This window comes from Papio anubis, chromosome 3 (genome assembly GCF_008728515.1).
Source record: "Papio anubis isolate 15944 chromosome 3, Panubis1.0, whole genome shotgun sequence".
NCBI classification, from domain to species: Eukaryota; Metazoa; Chordata; class Mammalia; order Primates; family Cercopithecidae; genus Papio; species Papio anubis.
In genome coordinates, this window is record NC_044978.1 from 7,032,800 (window position 1) to 7,053,785 (window position 20,986).

Genomic DNA, 20,986 nt, shown 5'->3' on the forward strand with positions numbered 1-20,986 from the left:
AGGAAAAGTATTTCTACATTCTTTTTCTTTAAGAGTCTCCAATAAAACACAGCCTGTCCTGGGTATTCATGGAACAATGCAGGCCTTCTCAAACCTTCCTACTGTGCTTCAGGTTTCATTCTGTTCAACATGGCTTAGATTGTGTTGGTCAGTAATTAATGCTTGGAAATCATTTTTGTTATACAGAGATACTCCTTATACTTTTTTGTAGTGAAATTTATTTTGTGAACCAACTGAAAAAAGTTTCTCAAATTATACCACGTAAATAACTTGCAATATATTGTATAATAATTGTCCAATTAAGCACTTTTAATTCCTTTGATGATCTGTGATACTGTTTCCTCTCTCATGATGAAATATTCTTAGAAAACAATTTTAGAGGGTCACATTGCAATGTCAAAAGGATATTTGAAAATATACAATAACCTTAAGGTATGATGCTTACCTATGTCTAAAATCTTTATTTCTTGGTGGAAGCAGGTAAAAACAGGTAAAAAAAAGAAAGCACAGTTAGAAAAGGCTTCTAAAATATAATGAGTTGAATTCTGGGATTTAATTATTTGTATGGAAAGTTGCCAACTTGGCAGAAATGATACTGGAAATGAATTTTGTAGTCTAGGGCTTACCAACTAACGTACAGAATAGGCTGATTTGAAAATCACACTTACATGAACAAAGCAAAGACAATATGTTACTTTTCCTATTGTCATTATGGCTAATGGATTAACCCAACCTGAGGATCCAATATTCTAGTTAAAAGTCATAGCCTTAGTTCATTTAATATCAGGTCCTGAAATCACAGGAAAATATTTTATGCCTTAATTTCAACCACTGAAATAAAAGAGCTATGCCTATTTCACAGGGTTATTCTAAAGAAAACAAAAGAGATTTAAGAATCATAGCTCTATCATTTTAGAGCACAGAAAATTCACTGAAATCAGTAAGATATTTGATATACTGGGTGACTTTATGCTCTTTAATACACTTATGGAACAATATATATGTGCTGTGCTTCTAACTTAAAGCAAGAATCTGGCTTCTTTCTGGGGGAAATTGTAAACCTTGGGATGGTATTTTTATATGAATAAATTAGTACATCAGACTCAATATTTTTTTAAAAGGCAGGTTTAGCTTTGCTTAAAAGCCCACATTTAGAAAGACATACCTTAGTTCTAAGACACTTGTTACATTTCCAGAAGGGAATATCCGCCGCACATAGTTGAAATCGCCTACATATAGACTGCCATCGATCCCACAAGCTAGCGCCACTGGGGCCAGTAGCTTGTTACCATCAGCTTGACCATTGCAACTGGGGCAGGAAATGCTGCGTCTTCGCCCATTGCCCATGATACTACTCACGACTGGAGGCTGCTGGGAGATAAACTGGTTTTCCCCATTTCCCTTGTACAGTATACCTACAAGAAATAAAGTGCGTTTTTTTCTTATGATGAAAAAGTGTAAAGGTGAAAAGCAAACATGTTCATGATTGTTTTAACTATAATTCAATGCCTGTTAGGTCTGGATTAAGACATTCTTATTTGAAGCTCCATTGGAAAGAACTGTATTCAATGACCTAGCGTAAAATATTACATGATAAAGTACATACGATATACACAAAAAGTGCTGTCTACTGTGAACTGAAGTCATGTCTGGCGAAAGGAACAAAAGACTAAGAAGAATTAAAACCCCAATTCTCAACCTCAGCGATGACCAGTCATGGCTGTACACTGAAATGGCCTGGGGAGCTGCCAAAAAGTGTTAATGCCTGCTTCTCACCCAGAGAGGCGGTGCTTTCATTTGTCTGAGGTACAGCCCTAGCCCTGAAATTTAGAAAAACTCTCCAGATGATCTTCACGTGCAACTAGGTTTGAAAACAGGCTCTACATAATATTCTTTAGGGAATAACAAGTTTGCCTAATTGTTAATCAATATTGAAAATATTCAATTAATAAAAATGTGCACCAGGAATATAAATTTCTTTTGAATTTATAATTTTCTTTAAAGTTAACAAACTTTATGGAGAACAAAGGTAGAAAATATCAAACTCCAAAGCTGTTAATGATAATACAGGCTTATTTTAACTCTACCTATACTGTCAAAGACTATTCCTACGTACACTCTCATCTGATAGGATAATGCATATACATGCAGTTATTCAAAATGTCAAACATGACAAAACTGTTGTGGAAGACCAATGTATTATTTAAAGTGAATTCTGCTTTAAGGCATGGAAGTGCCAATAATTTTATCAAGACAAAATGCCAGTCTGCTCTTTTACAGTCTTCAGTGAAAATCGGAGAAAAGATTCCAAATGAATGTTAAATATTTTCATAGTTAGAAATTAGATTTGAGTTGAGATTCTAATTTTATTCCTTTTGCCACTGATATATACAGATCAATGGCTCCAGTGCGGTGTGATGCACACGGGGTAGTCAGCTGCTATTGTTCCATGCATATTTTATGACACTTCTCAATGTGTTCTCATCTGTATACACCACCTGCTGCTTTCACTTTAGAGAGGCATATATTATATTTATTGAATGTTCTATGTTCCAAAGCAGTTCTCAGAGATGACGACTCTCCTTCTTAGCAGATACACTGTTAAAAGAATAATCCCACGAAAGCACAATCAGGACACTTGAGAAAGTGCTTTTTCCCCCACTTTGGGATAATTTTAAAGTGAAGAAGAAATTAGAATAATTATGTTCTCCTTATAGCTCAGCACATTTTAGGTGCATTCTGTGATTACTTTTTTAATCCTTTGCTATTTGGGTGATGTAATAATCATAGCAAATTTACATAAAGAAATCAGGGAAAATAAAACAGGTTTATTTAAATTTAAGAAAAATAAGCTAAATAAGGCTAGATCATAACAAGAGGTGAAATGCATTTTGCCTTGAATATTCAAAGAATGCATTAATGATATCTAAGATTCTTCTTTCTGTGATTACGTGAGTTGATAATCATGGAGCTATAATTTCCTATAAGAGCCAGTTGTGTAATTTTCATCAGAAGAATCCTACAAGTCAGACTACCGCTCTACGACATCTGATTTATTCAGTCATTACTTTGAACGATTGGCCCTTCATGCGTCTTCTCTATGATGGCAGAACAGAAAGATGAACATTAGAATATTTATTTCCATGTTTCAGGGTGCCTGCACGAATAACTGTCAGCATCTACGTTTCCGTCTTCTCCCTCATGTCTTTCTATAGCTCATCCACCTTGTCATGACTACAAATCACTTTGTTTATTCAATTAGACACATGTCACTTTGGAAAGCCACTACTTGTCAAAATGTTCTTGGCTAAAATTCTAAACTGCAATCTGTTCACCTTGTGGCTGAGGTTATCTCACATTTAAAAATAACATATATTTTATTTTATTTATTTATTTTTGAGACGGAGTCTTGCTCTGTTGCCCAGGCTGGAGTGCAGTGGCACAATCTTGGCTCACTGCAAGCTCCGTCTCCCTGGCTCAAGTGATTCTCCTGCCTCAGCCTCCCGAGTAGCTGGGATTACAGGTGCCCACCACCATGCCTGGCTAATTTTTATATTTTTAGTAGATACGGGGCTCCACCATGTTGGCCAGACTGGTCTGGAACTCCTGATGTCAAATGATCTGCCCACCTCAGCCTCCCAAAGTGCTGGGATTACCGGTGTGGGCCACTGTGCTCGGCCTAAATATATTTTATAATTTAGAACATTTGTTTTGAGGACAGCATTTTGGAAAGTTTGGTTTTTACATCTGCCCTGATATTTTAATAGAAGTTAACCATATGTTATTCTGGTTTAGAATGTGTATTTATATTATACATATACAGAATATCTACACATTGCTGAATCGTCCTGAATATAGTATCCTGTGTTGTATCACACAATGGTAATTACAGAGGCATGGGCTTTTTTGGAGCTACAGAGATGCCTGTAGTTTTCCTATTGATTTGTAATCTCTTTAGTGAAATCCTGTAGCTAATTGGTTATGAACTTTACCCTATAAAATAAATGCCATCATCACTAAATGGCATCTAGAGACGTTTCCCCTAGTTTTGTTTGTAGAGGGCTTCTGAAGGAATACAGAAATATGTTCAAACTGTGTGAAATATAATTTTACATAATGTCATCAAGAGCAGCTACTAGCATGTTTGGCATATGGCCTCTCATTTTAAAAGACCAGGATTGAACCTTGTGCTACTAATATAACAGAATGAGACCACTACTGCTCCAGACACCACTGATGAGTTGAGAGGCTCTGAGAGAACACTGGAGTCCCCTGCTTGGTCAGGAGTCCCACCTTTTCACTGTGTGCTGCATGTGGCACTAGACAGCAGCTCTGCTTAATTTGGGGTGCAAATTGAACTGCATCCTGATGTCCAGGACATAACTGGAAGGGGTGCAGAGCTTAATATACTGCTATAAAATAGTGAAGCAGGGAAGGGTTTTTCTGCTTTTTTGTTTGTTTGTTTTTCCTTACTACTGATTTTCTCAGACTATTATTTCCTGGAGGGAAGGCACTAGCATTTTCTTCCTTGTTTTGTTTTTTGAGACAGAGTCTCACTCTGTCACTCAGGCTGGAGTACAGTGGCACGATCTTAGCTCACTGGAACCTCCGCCTCCTAGGTTCCAGCGATTTTCCCACCATAGCCTCCTGAGTTGCTGGGATGACAGGTGTGCAACACCACAAATGGCTAATTTTTGTATATTTTGTAGAGACAGGGCTTTATCATGTTGGCCAGGCTGGTCTCAAACTCCTGACGTCAAGTGATCCACCTGCTTTGGCCTCCCAAAGTGCTGAGATTACAGGCAAAAGCCACAGCATCCGGTGCAGTAAGAGCATTTTCAAGCACTGGTCTGAAAACTACTTTAGACTGCATATATTTGGAAGGTTAAAATGCACACTCTCCAACACCCACAAAAAATTGTTTTAAGGAGGAATGAACATTGAAGCAACATTAATCTGAAAAAGTGACATTAACTATAAACATTTAATTGTACTACACTGTCAAGTCAACATTCTGACCCTTCCAAAAACCTCTGCAAAGTCAAGAGCTAGATTATTTTGCTGAGATTGTGACTTTTTTCTCCGGCTATCAGTAAAAGTAGAGTACTAGTATGATATGGTTTAGGATGGGAGGCCAAAGTATAACAGACTAACTTAAGGTCTTGCTTTTCTAGCAGAGCACCCTTTAAGTTGTCTGAGATGCAGCTAGTATGTGGGCAAAATGTTGGAAACATAGCCTAGACAACAGAATTGTGTTTCATATAAATAACACTCTTGATGAGATTAGGCTGGTCATATTTTGCACATATTCCTCTTTTGGTTTGCGGCATCTGAAACATGTTTCTTCAGAGCATATTCACTAGCTCATTATCAGGTCTACTCCTAGGAACACTTTTGCTTCTTGCTTTTTTCTCAGATTACTCATTTTTTCCCCTAATATTCATCAAGTCAAGTAACAATATATGTGACCCCATTTGAGTGGCAGAATGTTTTATTTCCCTAATAGTCTAAGAACCGAAAAAAAAATCTAGATACTCAGAATAATTACCCAAGAATTAAAATCTAGTAAAAATATTTCGGTGAAGTCACATGATTTTTTTTTCTTTATTTTAAAAACAAATCCCCCTCCCTCCATTTTTGGTAAACCTTTCTACAGTACTTTGGCTCACACTCACTGACTCGCTGTGGAATGAGACACGCTAGGTGAATCCATGCTGAGGACTCCCACTCAGAGATCCTTCACTGCAACACCAAAGTCAGTCTTTCACATTCTGATGGGAAGATCGTTTCGGCGATAAATACATGAACATTTTAAAGTCTATTAAGAAAGTGTTATATAGTTCCCACTTTAGGCTTTTATAATCTTTAAAAATTCACCTTTATTCTTTTTCTGCCATTTCTAATCCTACAGCATGGATAGGATAAAATGTTGCTACGATCTCGTGAGTTGGAAAGTAGGCGACATTAGCTGTCTATGAACAATACATTACGATATCATATCAGCTATCTATGAACAAGAGCTCACCGTTCTGTACATCCAGCACGTGATGTTTATCTAATGTCCAGCCACCCATGTTGGATGCATCCAATTCATAGCCCTGCAGAATGGCAGTCCTCTTTTCCCACAGAGTCAGGTCCAAACACGACTCATACTCATATCCAACTGACACTGGAATCCAAACAAATCACAGCTCATCTTTCCAACTACTGGGGGAAATGCAATTTATTTTCTTACTTGGAAAAAACTGCCTTTTTCGCATCTGTGTTCTGAGACTGTATTTCCACTTATTTGTGAGCAGTTTATTTTTTAATTTAAGAAGATTTGACCATATACAAGATTTTTAAAAAATGATCTCCAAATATTATTTTCTACTGATTTAACAGAAAATGAGTGTTTTCCTTCCCCATACCACCCCTTCATGAGGGGTTCACAGCACAAAATAAAGTCCAGATTGGGCAGCTGGTTAAGTAATTAGATCAGCCTCAAATAGTGATTAGATAACAAGTAAAAATAATGTTTGCCATCTGAATAATTAGAACTCTTTAGTTTTCAGGAGTGTTAAATCATGGAAAATATTTATGATAAGTAAGGTTCAATGGAACAAAAAAACTAGCCAGATTATGACATTATATTGACATATTACTATCAGAAATAAACAAACTAGCAGTGATATGAATAAATCACAGATGAAAAACTTTCCAGGGTTCACAATGAAACAGGGATTTTAAAATTTAGAAAGAATGAAAGGAGAAGTGGCAACTACTGGATTGATTTGAACTAATTCAAATCCAAATTACCTATTAATATCAGAGTACAATATCCTATTTTAAGGTAAAAACTAAAACAAAAACATATCATTCTTTAGTTTTTGATGTTCTGAGCTTGAAGCTATACTATATACCTAATCTCTTTCTCTCTGTCTCTCAACACGTCACACTTTGATTGCGTTGTCCAGTCATTCAATAAAACAACTGGTTTGATTGTCCTTTCACTGAATGAACTGGCCCTTCTAGTGAAAACAGCTAATGTAATTCATGGACACAAATGTCTGCTATCCTGTTTAATATCAATATGCATTGAAAATACATTAGTGTTAAATACAGACACGAAAACAAATAAGGAAATCCAGGGAGGTAAAATTATAAAGAGAAGAAAATGAAAAAAGAAAGGGACATAATAAGGAAAGAAACATGGGGGGAAAAAGGATGTGACAAGCTGAAATCTCACTCAGAGCATTCCTCAACAACAGAATTTCAGCCAGGAAAGACTGATATTTTCTTCTTGCCACATGGAGTACATTCCTTTTCCCATCGTAGATCTAAACTAGCCAAGGTATAATATCCCTAGGACAACCTTATTCTCCTTATATTCTGTTTATCCACTGACTTCCTTGGGTTACAATTAATTTATGATAGTTCTGGCTTTGAGAAAAACTTCACTACAGCAAAGATTTATATGGAACTTACCTACAGCTTCAGATAGACCATAGACCTTCTGATTATACGCATCTGTTTTATCCCATATGAAAGTATAGGCCAAGTTTGGTGAGGCAGGAAACCATTTTTGGAAGAGTCTTCCTACTACAGCTACCATAAGATGAACCTTCATTAAATTAAATGGAATAACAGACTGGGTCATGGTGATCTTGAGAACTGACTTATACCCTGCAGCTCTGGAACTCAGGTAGGAGAGTTTCAAATCTGTTCCTGGAATTGTAGTTTCCTCGTGGAGCACCTAAGTTTGAATAAAGCAGAAGTTTCAAACTGTGATCATGTATGACTATTAGAGAAAATATATTTATGTAGTATATACTCACTATATTTGTGAATAGTGACTCTTTGTGTCTTAGTGTAGTTACTCTTAAAGACAATGTGTTTATTTTAGTTGCTTTCGGACAACTAAAATAAGACACAAAAGAATCACTATTCACAAATATGCATTTGAGCTGTTATCTTATTGAATAATTAAAAATAACTCTGCTGCCAGCCCAAATGTCTCTTCCTAAAAGCCTCTTGTCATTTATTCTGAGTTAATCATACCTCGGGTGCTACTCTTCACACGGGAAGCACTGTGACTGCTCCATCAGGCTGACATGCACTGACTCGTTAGTGTAGTAGTCACAGTGGATTCTCACTAACCCATCTTTCACCCCATCACCCTGGAGAATTAGAGCAGACATTTGTAAGATGGTTAGCTCGGAACAGGGATGCAGTCTAGGCCAAAGATCTGGCCTGTGCCAGCTGGCTCATTTAGGGACTAAACCAATACCTACAGCCTCATCAGCTGGCTGGTCACAGCCTATAAAGACAGTAAGGATAACAAAAAAGACCCAATCATTTGGGTTAAAGTGTAGCAAATTCCATATCCATGTTGAGAGGTAATGTAATAATAGCACCTTGTCATAATTAAAGATTGAGCTCCAACTTACCATGGGTTTTTGGTATGATGGTAAATTAGGTAATATTTTAAAGCTCCATAAAATTTCTCCTAGAGAGCAACTATTATGTTATTAAATGCACACAGAACCTATCAATTCACACTTTTTTATTTGAAACTGGACTGTAAAAATGAATATAATTATGTGCATAAGAATTATCTCCTTTACAAATTAAAAAAAGATTATACTCTTAACCCCACAGATTACCAGTGTGACCAGCTCCGTGAATGCCGACAACATTTATATTAACAAATGCAAAATACATTATGCCAAAACATTACTTATTTTGAAAAATGTATTTCATGTGGCATATACAATTTTTCTAAAGAGTTCAGATTCTCTTTACCAATGCTCCCGTGAGTTTGATGAATAAGAACAGCTCTCCCTCGGCTTTCCACACAGGCTGTAAGTGCAAGGCTATCTGTGTTCAAGAACGTGCACCAGGAACTCACTACTTTCTCCACGAAGAATTAAACAGTACTCTCAAAGCCTTCCTCATATTGCCCTATCAAGATCCATTATTCAGATAGAAAGGACTGCCTTTTCATGTTGGAAAGATCTCAGGATACTGATTCAGTGTTCAGCAATGTTTCCCCTTTCCCCAACACCTCCACATAGAACAGTTAAAGATGATGTGTATCTGCCATCTCCAGACTTTAATAACTTCAGTAAAACCCTCCAAGACCCCTTGTACTGAGGGTAGAGCTGTCAGCTTCAATATAAACAATCACACAGTTGGAAGTAGCACAAATGAATGGATGAAGGAAACTTCCATTCTGGCCTGTCAGTCGGTGTTGGCATGAAGAGGGATGCGATGTGGTACAGTAGAGTAAGAGGCATTTCTAATGTAGATACACAAATTTATTACCATTGGAGTTTTCCTTCAAACATGCTGACTGAATTCAGCCACAAAACGGTCTTAAGCAAAATAGTTTACAAACATATAGAAACTGTGTAGACGTGGGGAAACCATTAAATTTAAGGCTGAGGGTACTTTTGTAAGACTGTAGGTTGTTAGGGTGAAAGGTTTAAAGATAACTCATTGTTCCCCCATAATCAGTGAAATATCAATGAGTTAGTTTGAAAAATAGATTCGGTGACTCCAGAATGGTCCTGATAATATGCGATTTAACCCTAAAGCCCATCATTTGCTGCCTCTTATTTTCAAAATAATTTCCCATCCATTTGATAGGTCTTCCATGAGTAAGGGACTCTCTTGTGAATATTGTATGTATTTCCTGTGACTTCCAGAAGCTGCCTCTCTATTTCAAAATATCATGTGTTATGCTTGATTTTAGTATCTGTAATTCTGTTCATTAAAGCATGTGTTCCTCTGATGTAATTTAACTTGACCATGTTATTGTGCATTAGAAGGAAAGGTAAATCCAGCCAAAGTGGGAAAATAAACCATCAGGACTACTTTTGCCAGCTGCGTGAGCTGTAAATCCTATTCCTGATCCTGTTAAGCATTTGGTTAGGAACCATGTCCTGCCAATTCTATCTTCCAGTCCCTGTCTAATGTGTTCCCTCTTCCTCATTTCCACTACCATTGTGACTGCAAGGCCCCCTCCATGTGAGCCCTGGATACGCATGGATATACACGTCACAAGAAGACCCTGTTCACTCATTTCTCTCTTCTCTCAGTATCTTCTGCACTTCTATCAAGTGCGTTTTGCCACTTGAGTTAACTTTAGAGAAATGCCGAAAAAACTCCATTGGGGCCTGGGTTTTGCATCACCTAAAGAATTCAAGGTCCCCACTGGATTGCGCCTCAGGTCCATTCATAAACTGGCCCTGGGGTCATCTTCTGCCTCCTTCCCCATTATCCCCTCCACAACATGACTTGTTTTTGCCACTCCACTGTTGCTTACACATCTTCAATCTGAAACATGCTTTCCTCCCTCTCTAGCCTAATCCTTGTTTAAGACCAAACTCCTCAGTCATTCTCTTTGGCTTACTCAGGAATTGACCTCTCCTTTGAACTTGTACGATTTTTCCTTAAAATCTTTATCACATTTAGAATGGCAGGATGCATGTCTTATTCTTCTTTTTATCCTAGTAAAGTACCTTGTACACAGTAGGCTCTCAGTACATTTCTATGAAATATTTGCCTACTGCATGAATGAATGCAGAAAAGACTCCATGTATTCATGGAATTGTTGACTATGTGAAACCCATTTTAATGCCCTAGTTTGCTAAAAATTTGACACCTACAGACAGATACTGACTCTAGGTAAAGTCTATTTTAGGACTGACTACGAAGTCTAGAGTTCTTGCAAGATGGGCCTGGGGAGGAAGTATTAAATTGATTGAGGTTACAATGAACTTCTTAAAGTTTCAGCTCAAAGTTGGCTTGACCACTTCACAATGAATCCCTGAGGTGTTGCTGCTGCAACATCTTTGCCTGTCAGCCTTTTTGTTTTTTTGTTATCCTAGACCTTTCTGGCTCACCTCTTGTAGTCTCTAGCTGTACTCCCTCCCTAGGTGATCTCCCCCAGTGCTTTATATTTATATGCGAATGACTCCCAAATTTACCTCTTTAGTTTCAACCTCTTTCCTGGACTCCACTCTTCCGTGTCTACTTCTACCCTCAAAGACTTTTGTCCAAGTCACCAAAATTTCTCCTGTGGACAACTGAAGTTGCTTCCTAACTGGTCTCCTTGTTTCCACCCTTGCCCAATATAGAATATTCTCAGCACAGAAGTTCCTTAAGTGAGTGTTAGTGATCTGCTTAGACACCTTCAATGGCTTCCAATTCTCGAAGAGTTATTTTCGCCATGGTCTTCAATGGCTTGTGATTTATTGACTGCCGCCTTCACTCCAGCCGTGCTGCCTGTCCTTTTTGCCACTCCTCAAACAAGCCAAAAATCCCCTTCTATTTTCAGGGCTTGTTCTTTTACTTGCTTAAAGTTTGTGCTGAAATGTCACCTTATTGAAGAGATTTTCTCAGACTCTACTACATTAGATCATACCTCTATCCACTGTCCCCTGCTTTATTATTTTTTGGTAAGTCTCATCGCAACCTGACGTATTTCTGTTGACTGCCTCTCTCCACTCATGAGTTGGGAAGCTCAGTGAGAGCAGGCACCTCATCTCAGCGGTTTACTGCTTTGTTCCCACATAACAGCACCTGCTACAGAACAGGTGTTCAATACATATCTGGACAGTGACTATGACAAAGCTGCTATGTGCTAGTGTATTTTAATGACCTCAGATTTTTCCTTACCTCTTTACGAATACAGTCTATTATTATTATATACATATTTTTGAAACAGGGTCTCACTCCTGGCGCCCAGGCTGGAGTGCAGTGGGACTCATGGTTCACGCAGCCTTGACCTCCCTGGAGTGATCCTCCCACCTCTGCCTCCTGAGTAGCTGGGACTACAGGTGCATGCCATCACACCTGGCTAATTTTTTGTATATTTTGTAGAGACAGGGTTTTGTCAGGTTGCCCAGGTTGGTCTCAAATTCCTGGGCTCAATCCATCCTCCTGCCTTGACCTCCCAAAGTGCTGGAATTATAGTAGTGAGCCATGCCGCCTGGCAAAGTCCATTATTATTATACCTAATGTCCTGCTTGTAAGATCTGAAAGTTATTTCTAACTGGAAACATGTGGGATGGAACACAATCCTCAGATGTTTCAGTAGATGAAACGAATGGGGAACGCATGGCTATTCCTTAGAAAGTTATATTAATGAATATTTCCTGTCAAAAATACCTTTTCCAAAACACTTTTTACTTATAACAATAATTAAACAGTAAGTTATTGAGACTAATAGCCATGTGTAATAGTGAGTGGTGTCAGTAGCACTTGGTACAATGTCGGTCAAGCTGTCAGGTACATTTAGACACTAAAGTTTTTTTTTCAATAAATAAATGAGCAAAGAAATTATTAGTGATTGAGTTGAAGCTATATTTTCATTTGACTATTACTAATAAATATGTAAGATATATCCTGAAGAAAAAGTATTTTGTTTGAGCAGATCTTTGAGAAATAACTAGATAAACCAGGCGCGGTGGCTCATGCCTGTAATCCCAGCACTTTGGGAGGTAGGCGGGTCACTGAGGTCAGGAGATTGAGACCATCCTGGCTAACACGGTGAAACCTCGTCTCTACTAAAAATACAAAAATTAGCCGGGCGCGGTGGCGGCGCCTGTAGTCCCAGCTACTCGGGAGGCTGAGGCAGGACAATGGCATGAATCCAGGAGGCAGAGCTTGCAGTGAACTGAGATCGCGCCACTGCACTCCAGCCTGGGCGACAGAGTGAGACTCCATCTCAAAAAAAAAAAAAAAAGAAAGAAAGAAATAACTAGATATCCTACTATAACAATATCTACTCTAGGACACACACACACACACACAAAATAATTCATTCTATAGAATTACTTAAAGATGACACTGGAATTTCATAATCCATGGTTTTTTGGTTTTTTTTTTTTTTTGAGACAGGGTCTCACTGTGTTGCCCAGGCTGGAGTGCAGTAGTGCGATCTCAGCTTACTGCAACCTCTGCCTCCCTGGTTCAAGCAATTCTCCTGCCTCAGCCTCCCAAGTAGCTGGGACTACAGGCGCTCATCACCATGCCTGGCTAATTTTTTTTTTTGTATTTTTAGTAGAGATGGGGTTTCATTATGCTGGCCAAGCTGATCTTGAACTCCTGACCTCATGATCTGCCTGCCTTGGCCTCCCAAAGTGCTGGGATTACAGGCATGAGCCACCGTGCCTGGCCTCTATAACCTATTTTTAAGATTCTCTGGCAAAACATGATCTGAAGATCTTGTATTTACAAGTACTGCCTGTGAGAATATTTTACCTGTGTTTCGGGAATGATGGGACTGTCTTCAGGAGAAGATCTGAAAAAGGTGGATAAAGGTGATGACACAATGATGGGATTTGGTCTCACGAATCCACTCAGATCACAGCTGGGAATGTCATTCTCTTCTTTCTTCATGACTAGGGTATCCATCACATAAAAGACATTCCATGGAATCCACACAGTATGATACTGAGTAAGGAATGGGGATCGTTCAAATACCAAAGTGAGAGAGGCCCCACCATTTGCCACCAAGTCAAACCTAAGAAAAAACAAGGTCTGCTTAGTGAATTGTCTGGATCCCACAGAACTACCAACACACATCTCCTTAAGTTAATATGCTTTATAAGGAAAATCAACTTTTTCTCCCAACTTTTATATGAAATAGTTTCAGATCTATAGGAATATTCCCAGAGTTATACAATAAATACTCATATGCCCTATGTGTATTCACCAAGTTCACCAATTTTTTTTTTTTTTCAAATTTGCTTTCCGTTGACTCTTTTTTCGGAACCATGTGAGCTCAAGTTATAGACATTATGAAATATTACCCCTAAGATTTCAACACACATGTGCTGAGACAAAGAGCATTCTCCCACAAAACTACAGTACTATCACCACGCCTTAGAAAATAAAATCAACTTTTGAAGAAGTATGTGAGTATATGACTTTAAATCTCTGCCATACGTACTGTCACAAGTTTCTAGAGTCTAAAAGTTGCTGCATTTCCACATTAAAAAGGACAATCAAACATGACAGTGGTACAGGAAGGTCTAGTTTTTATATTTCAAATCCTTCAGAGACAGTGTGATGGGACTAACTCACATTCCATCCTGGCGGGTAATAGTATATCCATATTCTGGGTAATGGAAAAACGAGACATTTACTCCAATAAGTGGAGTTCCATCAGCAGTCAGTACTTGGCCTCTGATGACAGATGCAAGGCTGTTGGAAAAGTAGAAGAATGAGAATGAACATCTGTCTTTTCGGGCCAACATTATCATGATTTATAGATAATTCAACCTAAGGATAAAATAACACTATTCTATGCAATCAATCGTTATTCACAAAAACCAGACCTGAAATACTCCCAAGACAATGTCCCTTTTAATTCAGTGTAATTCATATTCTCTAAATGCCTGTGTTTATCCTGGGTTTTAATTTGTGGCAATCTGTTTTCTGGAGTGTTATCAAGACCAATAATTTAGAGATGAATTTTTAAAATGATAAACTCTGTGTTTTTTTCATAAGTCATATATATGGTGCTCACATGAAGAAAAGTAGACTTTCCAATTAATTCTGAGGCAATCAGTAAATCTTCAGGGACCAAGAAGTATAAGATTTAAGGGGGCAATAAGGAACATTTGTACAACTTTTAATCAACTGCTGGCTATAACTGCATTAATGCTGTTAAATTACTGCAGACCCAGGAGTTCTGGTGTAAATCATCTTCTTTTGCTCAGTGAGACACAAGACACCTGCTTTCACTTACTGGTTTATTTTCAGGTCATTACTGCTCTGTAAAGCACCAGTCAAACAGCTTATGCAATCTTACTGCCATGCCGTCAGCAGTTCCATTACATTAATTCATAATTTATATCATTTAGTGAGCTCAGCTAAAAAAAAAAAAAAGGGCACTTCTGTTTTGCCTTTTGGGGTCTTTTCATTGCTTCTTTTGAAACATTTCCAACTGTGCCAACAAAATCAACTAGTTAAATGAAGATTTATTGACTCTTTAATGTAATGTCCTGTTATGTCTCAGGCACTGAAATTCACAAAGTATGTGAACTGCGTTAAAAATGCTTGAAATGCAAAGTTTGGTGAAGACTTTGCAGAAAGGGGAAAAACTGTATTTAAAAAACAGCACTTTCCTCAAGCTCACAGTCATGAGTATTTCACATAAAGTATATGTAACTGCTGATAACATCATTACAAATCTACATACAGAAAAGAAGCATTAACCTCTTATTGAAAGGACTTTCTCCAGGTATAACATGGGTGCTATCAGATCCTATAAGAAAACTGACTCGATCATAAAAGGATTTGGCAGCTTGCTGAGAAGGCGACTGAAGGCTTTGGCTAATGATGTCCTGAGGATCCGGCAGGCCCCGACAATAGGGTTGATTCTGGCAGGAACTCTGTAGGCAGCAATCGGGATCCATGCAGTCAATGAGTCCATCTGTAGAGAGAAATGATCCCCAGTAAGGGAATTTTCCTTTCAATGCCATAATGTAGAATCAGTTTTGTTTCTTGACTGTTTTTTTTTTTTCACATCAAGTGATTTTCCACTGACTATCTGATAGTAATTTCTACCAGGCACACTTTTTGAAACCAGAAGAAACAGAAATACAACACAGTCATATGCCACATAATGACAGACCACATATAAAAGGGTGGTCCCATAGATAATAATGCTGTATTTTTATGGTACCTTTTCTATGTTTAGATACACAAATACCACCATGTTACAACTGCCTCAGTATTCAGTAGAGTAACATGCTGTACAGATGAGTAGCCTAGGAGTGTAGTAGGCTGTGTCATCTAGATTTGCGTGAGTGCACGCCACGATGCTCCCACCGTGATGAAATTGCCTGACAACACCTATCTCAGAACATATCCCCATCATTACGTGACATACAAATCTACTTGCATCTGCGTTCACGGAGAGTAAATACTTGGATTAGAGATGGCTGAAAAGAATTATATAATGTTTGTTCTGAGTAAGAAATAAAAAATTGGTGATTAGAACAATCTATTAGTAGTAGTATGAAGGCATATGGATTAGTTATAAGTAAAGCTACTCAAATATCCTACATTTTAGAGATAATGCACTAGGAGTTAGCACAGTGTGTATGGTAAATAGGAATCTATGTAGGATGAAGCTCTAAAATTTGGGAAGGGTCAGAAAATGAAGTTTATGAAGTGTAGCAAACACAAATCAATATAAAATGGATGAGACTAGCCAACCACCTTTCAATAAAATAGCTCTTCTGGCCAGTGCAGTGGCTCACGCCTGTAATCCCAGCACTTTGGGAGGCTGAGGCAGGCATATCACCTGGGGTCAGGAGCTTGAGACCAGCCTGGCCAACATGGTGAAACCCCATCTCTAAAATTAGCCAGGCGTGGTGGCAGGTGCCCGTAGTCCCAGCTACTCAGGAGGCTGAAGCAGGAGAATCACTTGAACCTGGGAGGCGAAGGTTGTAGTGAGCCGAGATTGCACCACTGCACTCCAGCCTGAGCATAACTGTCTCAACAACAAACAACAACAACAACAACAACAACAACGAATAGCTCTTCTGAGGAAGGTTAAGTGTGTTCCAGATAAAATCAGGCATTTCCCAAATTTTAAACAAGAGCCTGGACTCCTAGAATACACCGACTAAAATGGAGGCATTAATTAAAATGTGGTAAATGTAAATCGGCCATAATATTAGAAATAATAAGAAATCCATCATGAAAAACTGACCTATAGTAGTGATGACATGAAAGGAATAATGGATGAGAAGGATTTGCCAGTGCTTTCTCCAGGAACATCAAAGGCACACTACACTCAATGGCCCATGTAAGTCTTCTGTTTAAAAGCTATAATCATCCAGTAGCAGTTGAGTGTTTCAAGTTATGATCATTTGATAACATTATCTTTTAAGGTCAGGCTTTACTGACCAGTTGAAAAACATGAATTTTTTTTTTTTTTTTTTTGACTGAGTCTTCCTCTGTCACCCAGGCTGGAGTGCAGTGGCATGATCTCAGCTCACCGCAACCTCTGCCTAACTGGTTCAAGTGATTCTCCTGCCTCAGCCTCCTGAGTAGCTGGGACTACAGGCACCTGCCACCATGCCTGGCTAATTTTTGTATTTTTAGTAGAGACGGGGTCTCACCATTTTGGCCAGGCTGGTCTCGAACTCCAGACCTCAAGTGATCCACCTGCCTAGGCCTCTCAAAGTGCTGAGATTATAGGCTCAGCCACTGAGCCCAGCTGAAAACATGAATTTTTATCTCCTTGATAATTACATTTATTGGTATTAATAAAAATATCAGTTTCTGAAGACTTTAATCTTAGGAGAACTGACAAAATAGTTTGAAAATCTTCCAACTGAACTATCAAGTCTGGGTGTGACTCTATGATAGCAAGCTCAGCTGAAAATATCTAGATGACCATTATGTTTTATTTACACAATTAAAAAAAAGTATTTTTTTTTTTTAAAAAGAAAACTATACTAGCCATTGATTTACGTTAGGCTATTCTTATTAATAGAATATTAGCTTGCCCCTTCATTATCTGACAGCAAACTGAGATAAAAGAAACAGACAAAGTTGAATTAAATTGCCCAGTCTAAAAGGCAGGTCAGCAACAACACAGGTAAGGTAAGAAACAGGACGTGAGGAGGCCTGGCTCAGCACGTCATTTTGGCCATCTGAAGAAGACATGTAGTGGACACTGTTCTTCCCCGGACCCATTTCCCTTTCTCTGGGCAAGAGATGAAACTTTTTGTTTGCGTATCCGGCCTCCCCCACCTCTTAGGCCATGTGCATAACCTTCACTTCGTGTTTGGTTCAGAAATGTACAGGTGACCTAACATGTCTAACAAGAATGAATTTCAGGAACAATCTAAAAAGAGATTCTTACCCCTCAACGAGGCTTGAGATCTATGAGGCTGTGTGGCTGAGATTGCTGCAGCCACCTTGCTGCCGTTATAGAAGCTTCTGGGAATGGAGTCATCCCCAGGCAAGCAGAGCAAGGGCTGGAGGAAAAACTAACAGGTCAGACACAGACGCAAAAACCTTTGAGGTTTTTGCCATAAGCTGCATTTGACCTGCTGGGCTTTTTAGTTATAGAAATGAAGGCATTCCCTTTTTCCTTAAGTCTGTTTGAATTAAATTTTCTGTCACCTGAAATTGACAGAGACCTAGCTTATCCAGAGACAGTAACTAAAAATCTCTTCACTAAGTTGGGGGAGTGGGGAAAGGCTTAATAAGTGAATACCTGAATTAAATTTAGGAAGTTGGACTTTTTCACACTAATAGTTTAATTTTTTTGTTACCATAATTTCCATACACATGAAAATGTGTGGGTCAGGATTTCTGATAAGCAGATCTGATGACACAAGGTTTCCTGATGATAGTATATGTATTTTCATGTCTGTTATATTTCTAAGATAATGAGTTGTTAATCATTTGAAACTGCATGTTTATTTCTCTGGAGAAAACTAAAATCATGTTTTAAGATAATCAAGCTGGGCGTAGTAGCTCACACCTGTAATCCCAGCACTTCGGGAGGCTGAGGTGGGTGGATCACCTGAGGTAAGGAATTCGAGACCAGCCTGGCCAACATGGTGAAACCCTATCTCTACTAAAAATACAAAAAAATTAGAGGGGCATGGTGGTGGGCGCCTGTAATCCCAGCTACTTGGGAGGCTGAGGCAGAAGAATTGCTTGAACCCAGGAGGCGGAAGTTGCAGTGAGCCGAGATCGCACCACCGCACTTCAGTCTGGGTGAGAGAGCAAGACTCCATCTAAAAAAAAAAAAAAAAAAAAAAAAAAAGAAAATCAAATGAAACTGAATTTGGAAATTTCATATAAACTTATCAAAATATTACCTTCCTAGGCAAAAGGGCATGAAGATGAAAAATGCATAAATATTTCTCAATATTTCTAGTGGAAGAAAGACAACAGTGTGCTATTGGCTTATTTTTCATGAGCATATATAATAATAATGTAAAACATTTTTCCTCCCTCTCTCTAAAAGAAATAGAAGCATAGTTGTTAAGACTTGGACTTCTGAAGTAGTAGACTATAGACCTACTGCTCCCATATCATTTCTGGCTTCAAAAAAACAATTAGCCAGGCACAGTGGCTCACGCCTGTAATCCTAGCACTTTGGGAGGCCGAGATGGGAGGATCACTTGAGCCCAGTAATTCAAGACAGGCCTGGGTAACATAGTGAGACCCTATCTCTACAAAAAGTTAGAACACTTAGGCAGGTACAGTGGTGTGCACCTGAAGTCCCAGCTACTTGGGAGTCTGGGGTGGGAGGATCACTTGAGCCCAGGAGTTCGAGGCTGCAGTGAAGGATGATCCCACCGCTGTGCTCCAGCCTGGGTGATAGGGAGAGAAACTGTTTCAAAAAAAAAAAAAAAACCAAACAAATGAAAAAATTTAAAAAACCTCAACCTTTGCATCCCAATCATAATTATATGCTGATGTTTATGGGGAATCTTTCAAATGTGTTTTATGATATGGTACCTTTAGTTTGTACTCGATGGATTTAGAATGGCTGCATATGATTGGGAGAGTAACACCACAAATATCTGATATTCTTGCAGGTTTTCCCTTGTAGTCATTCTTCAACAAAAGTAGAAAAGACTCAATAGGAAACGTATTTCCAAATATTATATTTTATCTCCATGAATCTGGTAAATTAAGGGTTACGTGCTCCTTACCCTCTTCTCCCTCGCCATAATGCTCCCACAGTGACTTCCCTTAGGCAATAGATGGTACAGTTGCCAAAGAGGAATGCTCAAATTTAGTCATTCATCTTTGTTAGTTTATAAAAAGCAAATGTACATCTGGCATGTAGTCTGCAGGTCATAAAACTGCATGAGATTGACACTTTCTGAACTAATCAGTTGGAAATGCATTTTTACAAGCCTCTCTGCTAACATCAATCAGAGAAAGAATCTCATTTTCAACAGCCAAGGTGCAGGGACACACTATTTGTTATTTTTCTGCAGAGTTTATCAGTAACTTGCCCAAGCAAGTGACGGATGGTTATGAATCTGGCTTCCTATAACTTGAGAAAACATTTTTCATTTTTTGGTCTGTATTTATAGAACAGCTAAGGCTATCTAGTATAACTAAGTTGATTACCCACTTGCCCAAATGTATAGTGTAGTAAAATTGTCTTTGTGGAATAGCTTTCCAAAAATCATCGAGATTCCATTTGAGTTTCAGGAATATTAGGTTGGTTTAAATTTATATTGGTATAGAAGCCATATCTAATAGCATTAATCATAAAAATCTACATAAATCAGAGATGCTCAAAACCTGCTGAATAATAACTGCAGCGATCAGTTAAGAGGCTGTCTTTCTTCCGTTCAGGCTTTGCAATCTACGTGGTACTCTGATGTAAACTAGATCATACTGTTTATGCTTCCCTCCGCTCAGTCCGTAATATCATTGCTCTGGTTAGCGTTTCTGTCCACTATTTTGAAACATGCTCTTGTCTTTCTTTGTGCATTTTCACTGGTCTTTTACAGTGGCTGGCAAAGTTATTTTGTAGAGCCAAAGAGTAAATACATTCGGCTTTGTGGGCCATATAGTCTCTATGGCAACTGTTCAACTCCGCCTTCAATATGTCAATGAATGGGCATGAATGTGTTCCAATAAAACTATTGAGAAAATCAGGCTTTGGCTCAGAGACCACGGTTTGCCAATCCCTGGTCCTGCTTCAAGGTCTCTATCCTGTCCTATTTCCTATTCTTCTTTACATCACTCTTGATTTTTTTTTCTGGCAAATTTACACAATATACATTTTGTTGGATTATTAAAACTCTTCCTAGGTTACCTTCTATGCTGGCTTTACGCTGCTTGTCAATACTCTCACTTTCTTCTTTCAAGGAGCTATGGATATTTTTATTTGTTTTTCAAAATTTTGGTTTACAGACTGGATAAAAAGTCATGAATTTTCTTTTTTACTCAAATGATAATTGATACCCACTGTCCTTCCCCACAGTAT

The 20,986-nt window shown here is 38.4% G+C and overlaps 1 protein-coding gene across 10 annotated transcripts in view; it reads right to left on the reverse strand.

Moving 5' to 3' along the window:
• The window catches only part of TENM3 (teneurin transmembrane protein 3), a 1,346,134-nt gene that overhangs the window by 51,753 nt on the left and 1,273,395 nt on the right, over positions 1-20,986 (reverse strand). For 7 of the 10 annotated variants that reach the window (XM_009207907.4, XM_009207902.4, XM_017959334.3 and 4 more), the window contains 7 exons: positions 15,214-15,430; positions 14,077-14,196; positions 13,252-13,513; positions 7,468-7,735; positions 6,026-6,169; positions 1,166-1,415; positions 446-466 (listed from right to left, as the gene is read on the reverse strand). In XM_009207907.4, coding sequence (XP_009206171.2) covers positions 446-466; positions 1,166-1,415; positions 6,026-6,169; positions 7,468-7,735; positions 13,252-13,513; positions 14,077-14,196; positions 15,214-15,430 — 1,282 coding nt within the window. The remainder of the gene's footprint in view (positions 1-445; positions 467-1,165; positions 1,416-6,025; positions 6,170-7,467; positions 7,736-13,251; positions 13,514-14,076; positions 14,197-15,213; positions 15,431-20,986) is intronic. The other 3 variants (XM_009207910.4, XM_017959335.3, XM_017959333.3) reach the window with 1 other exon arrangement.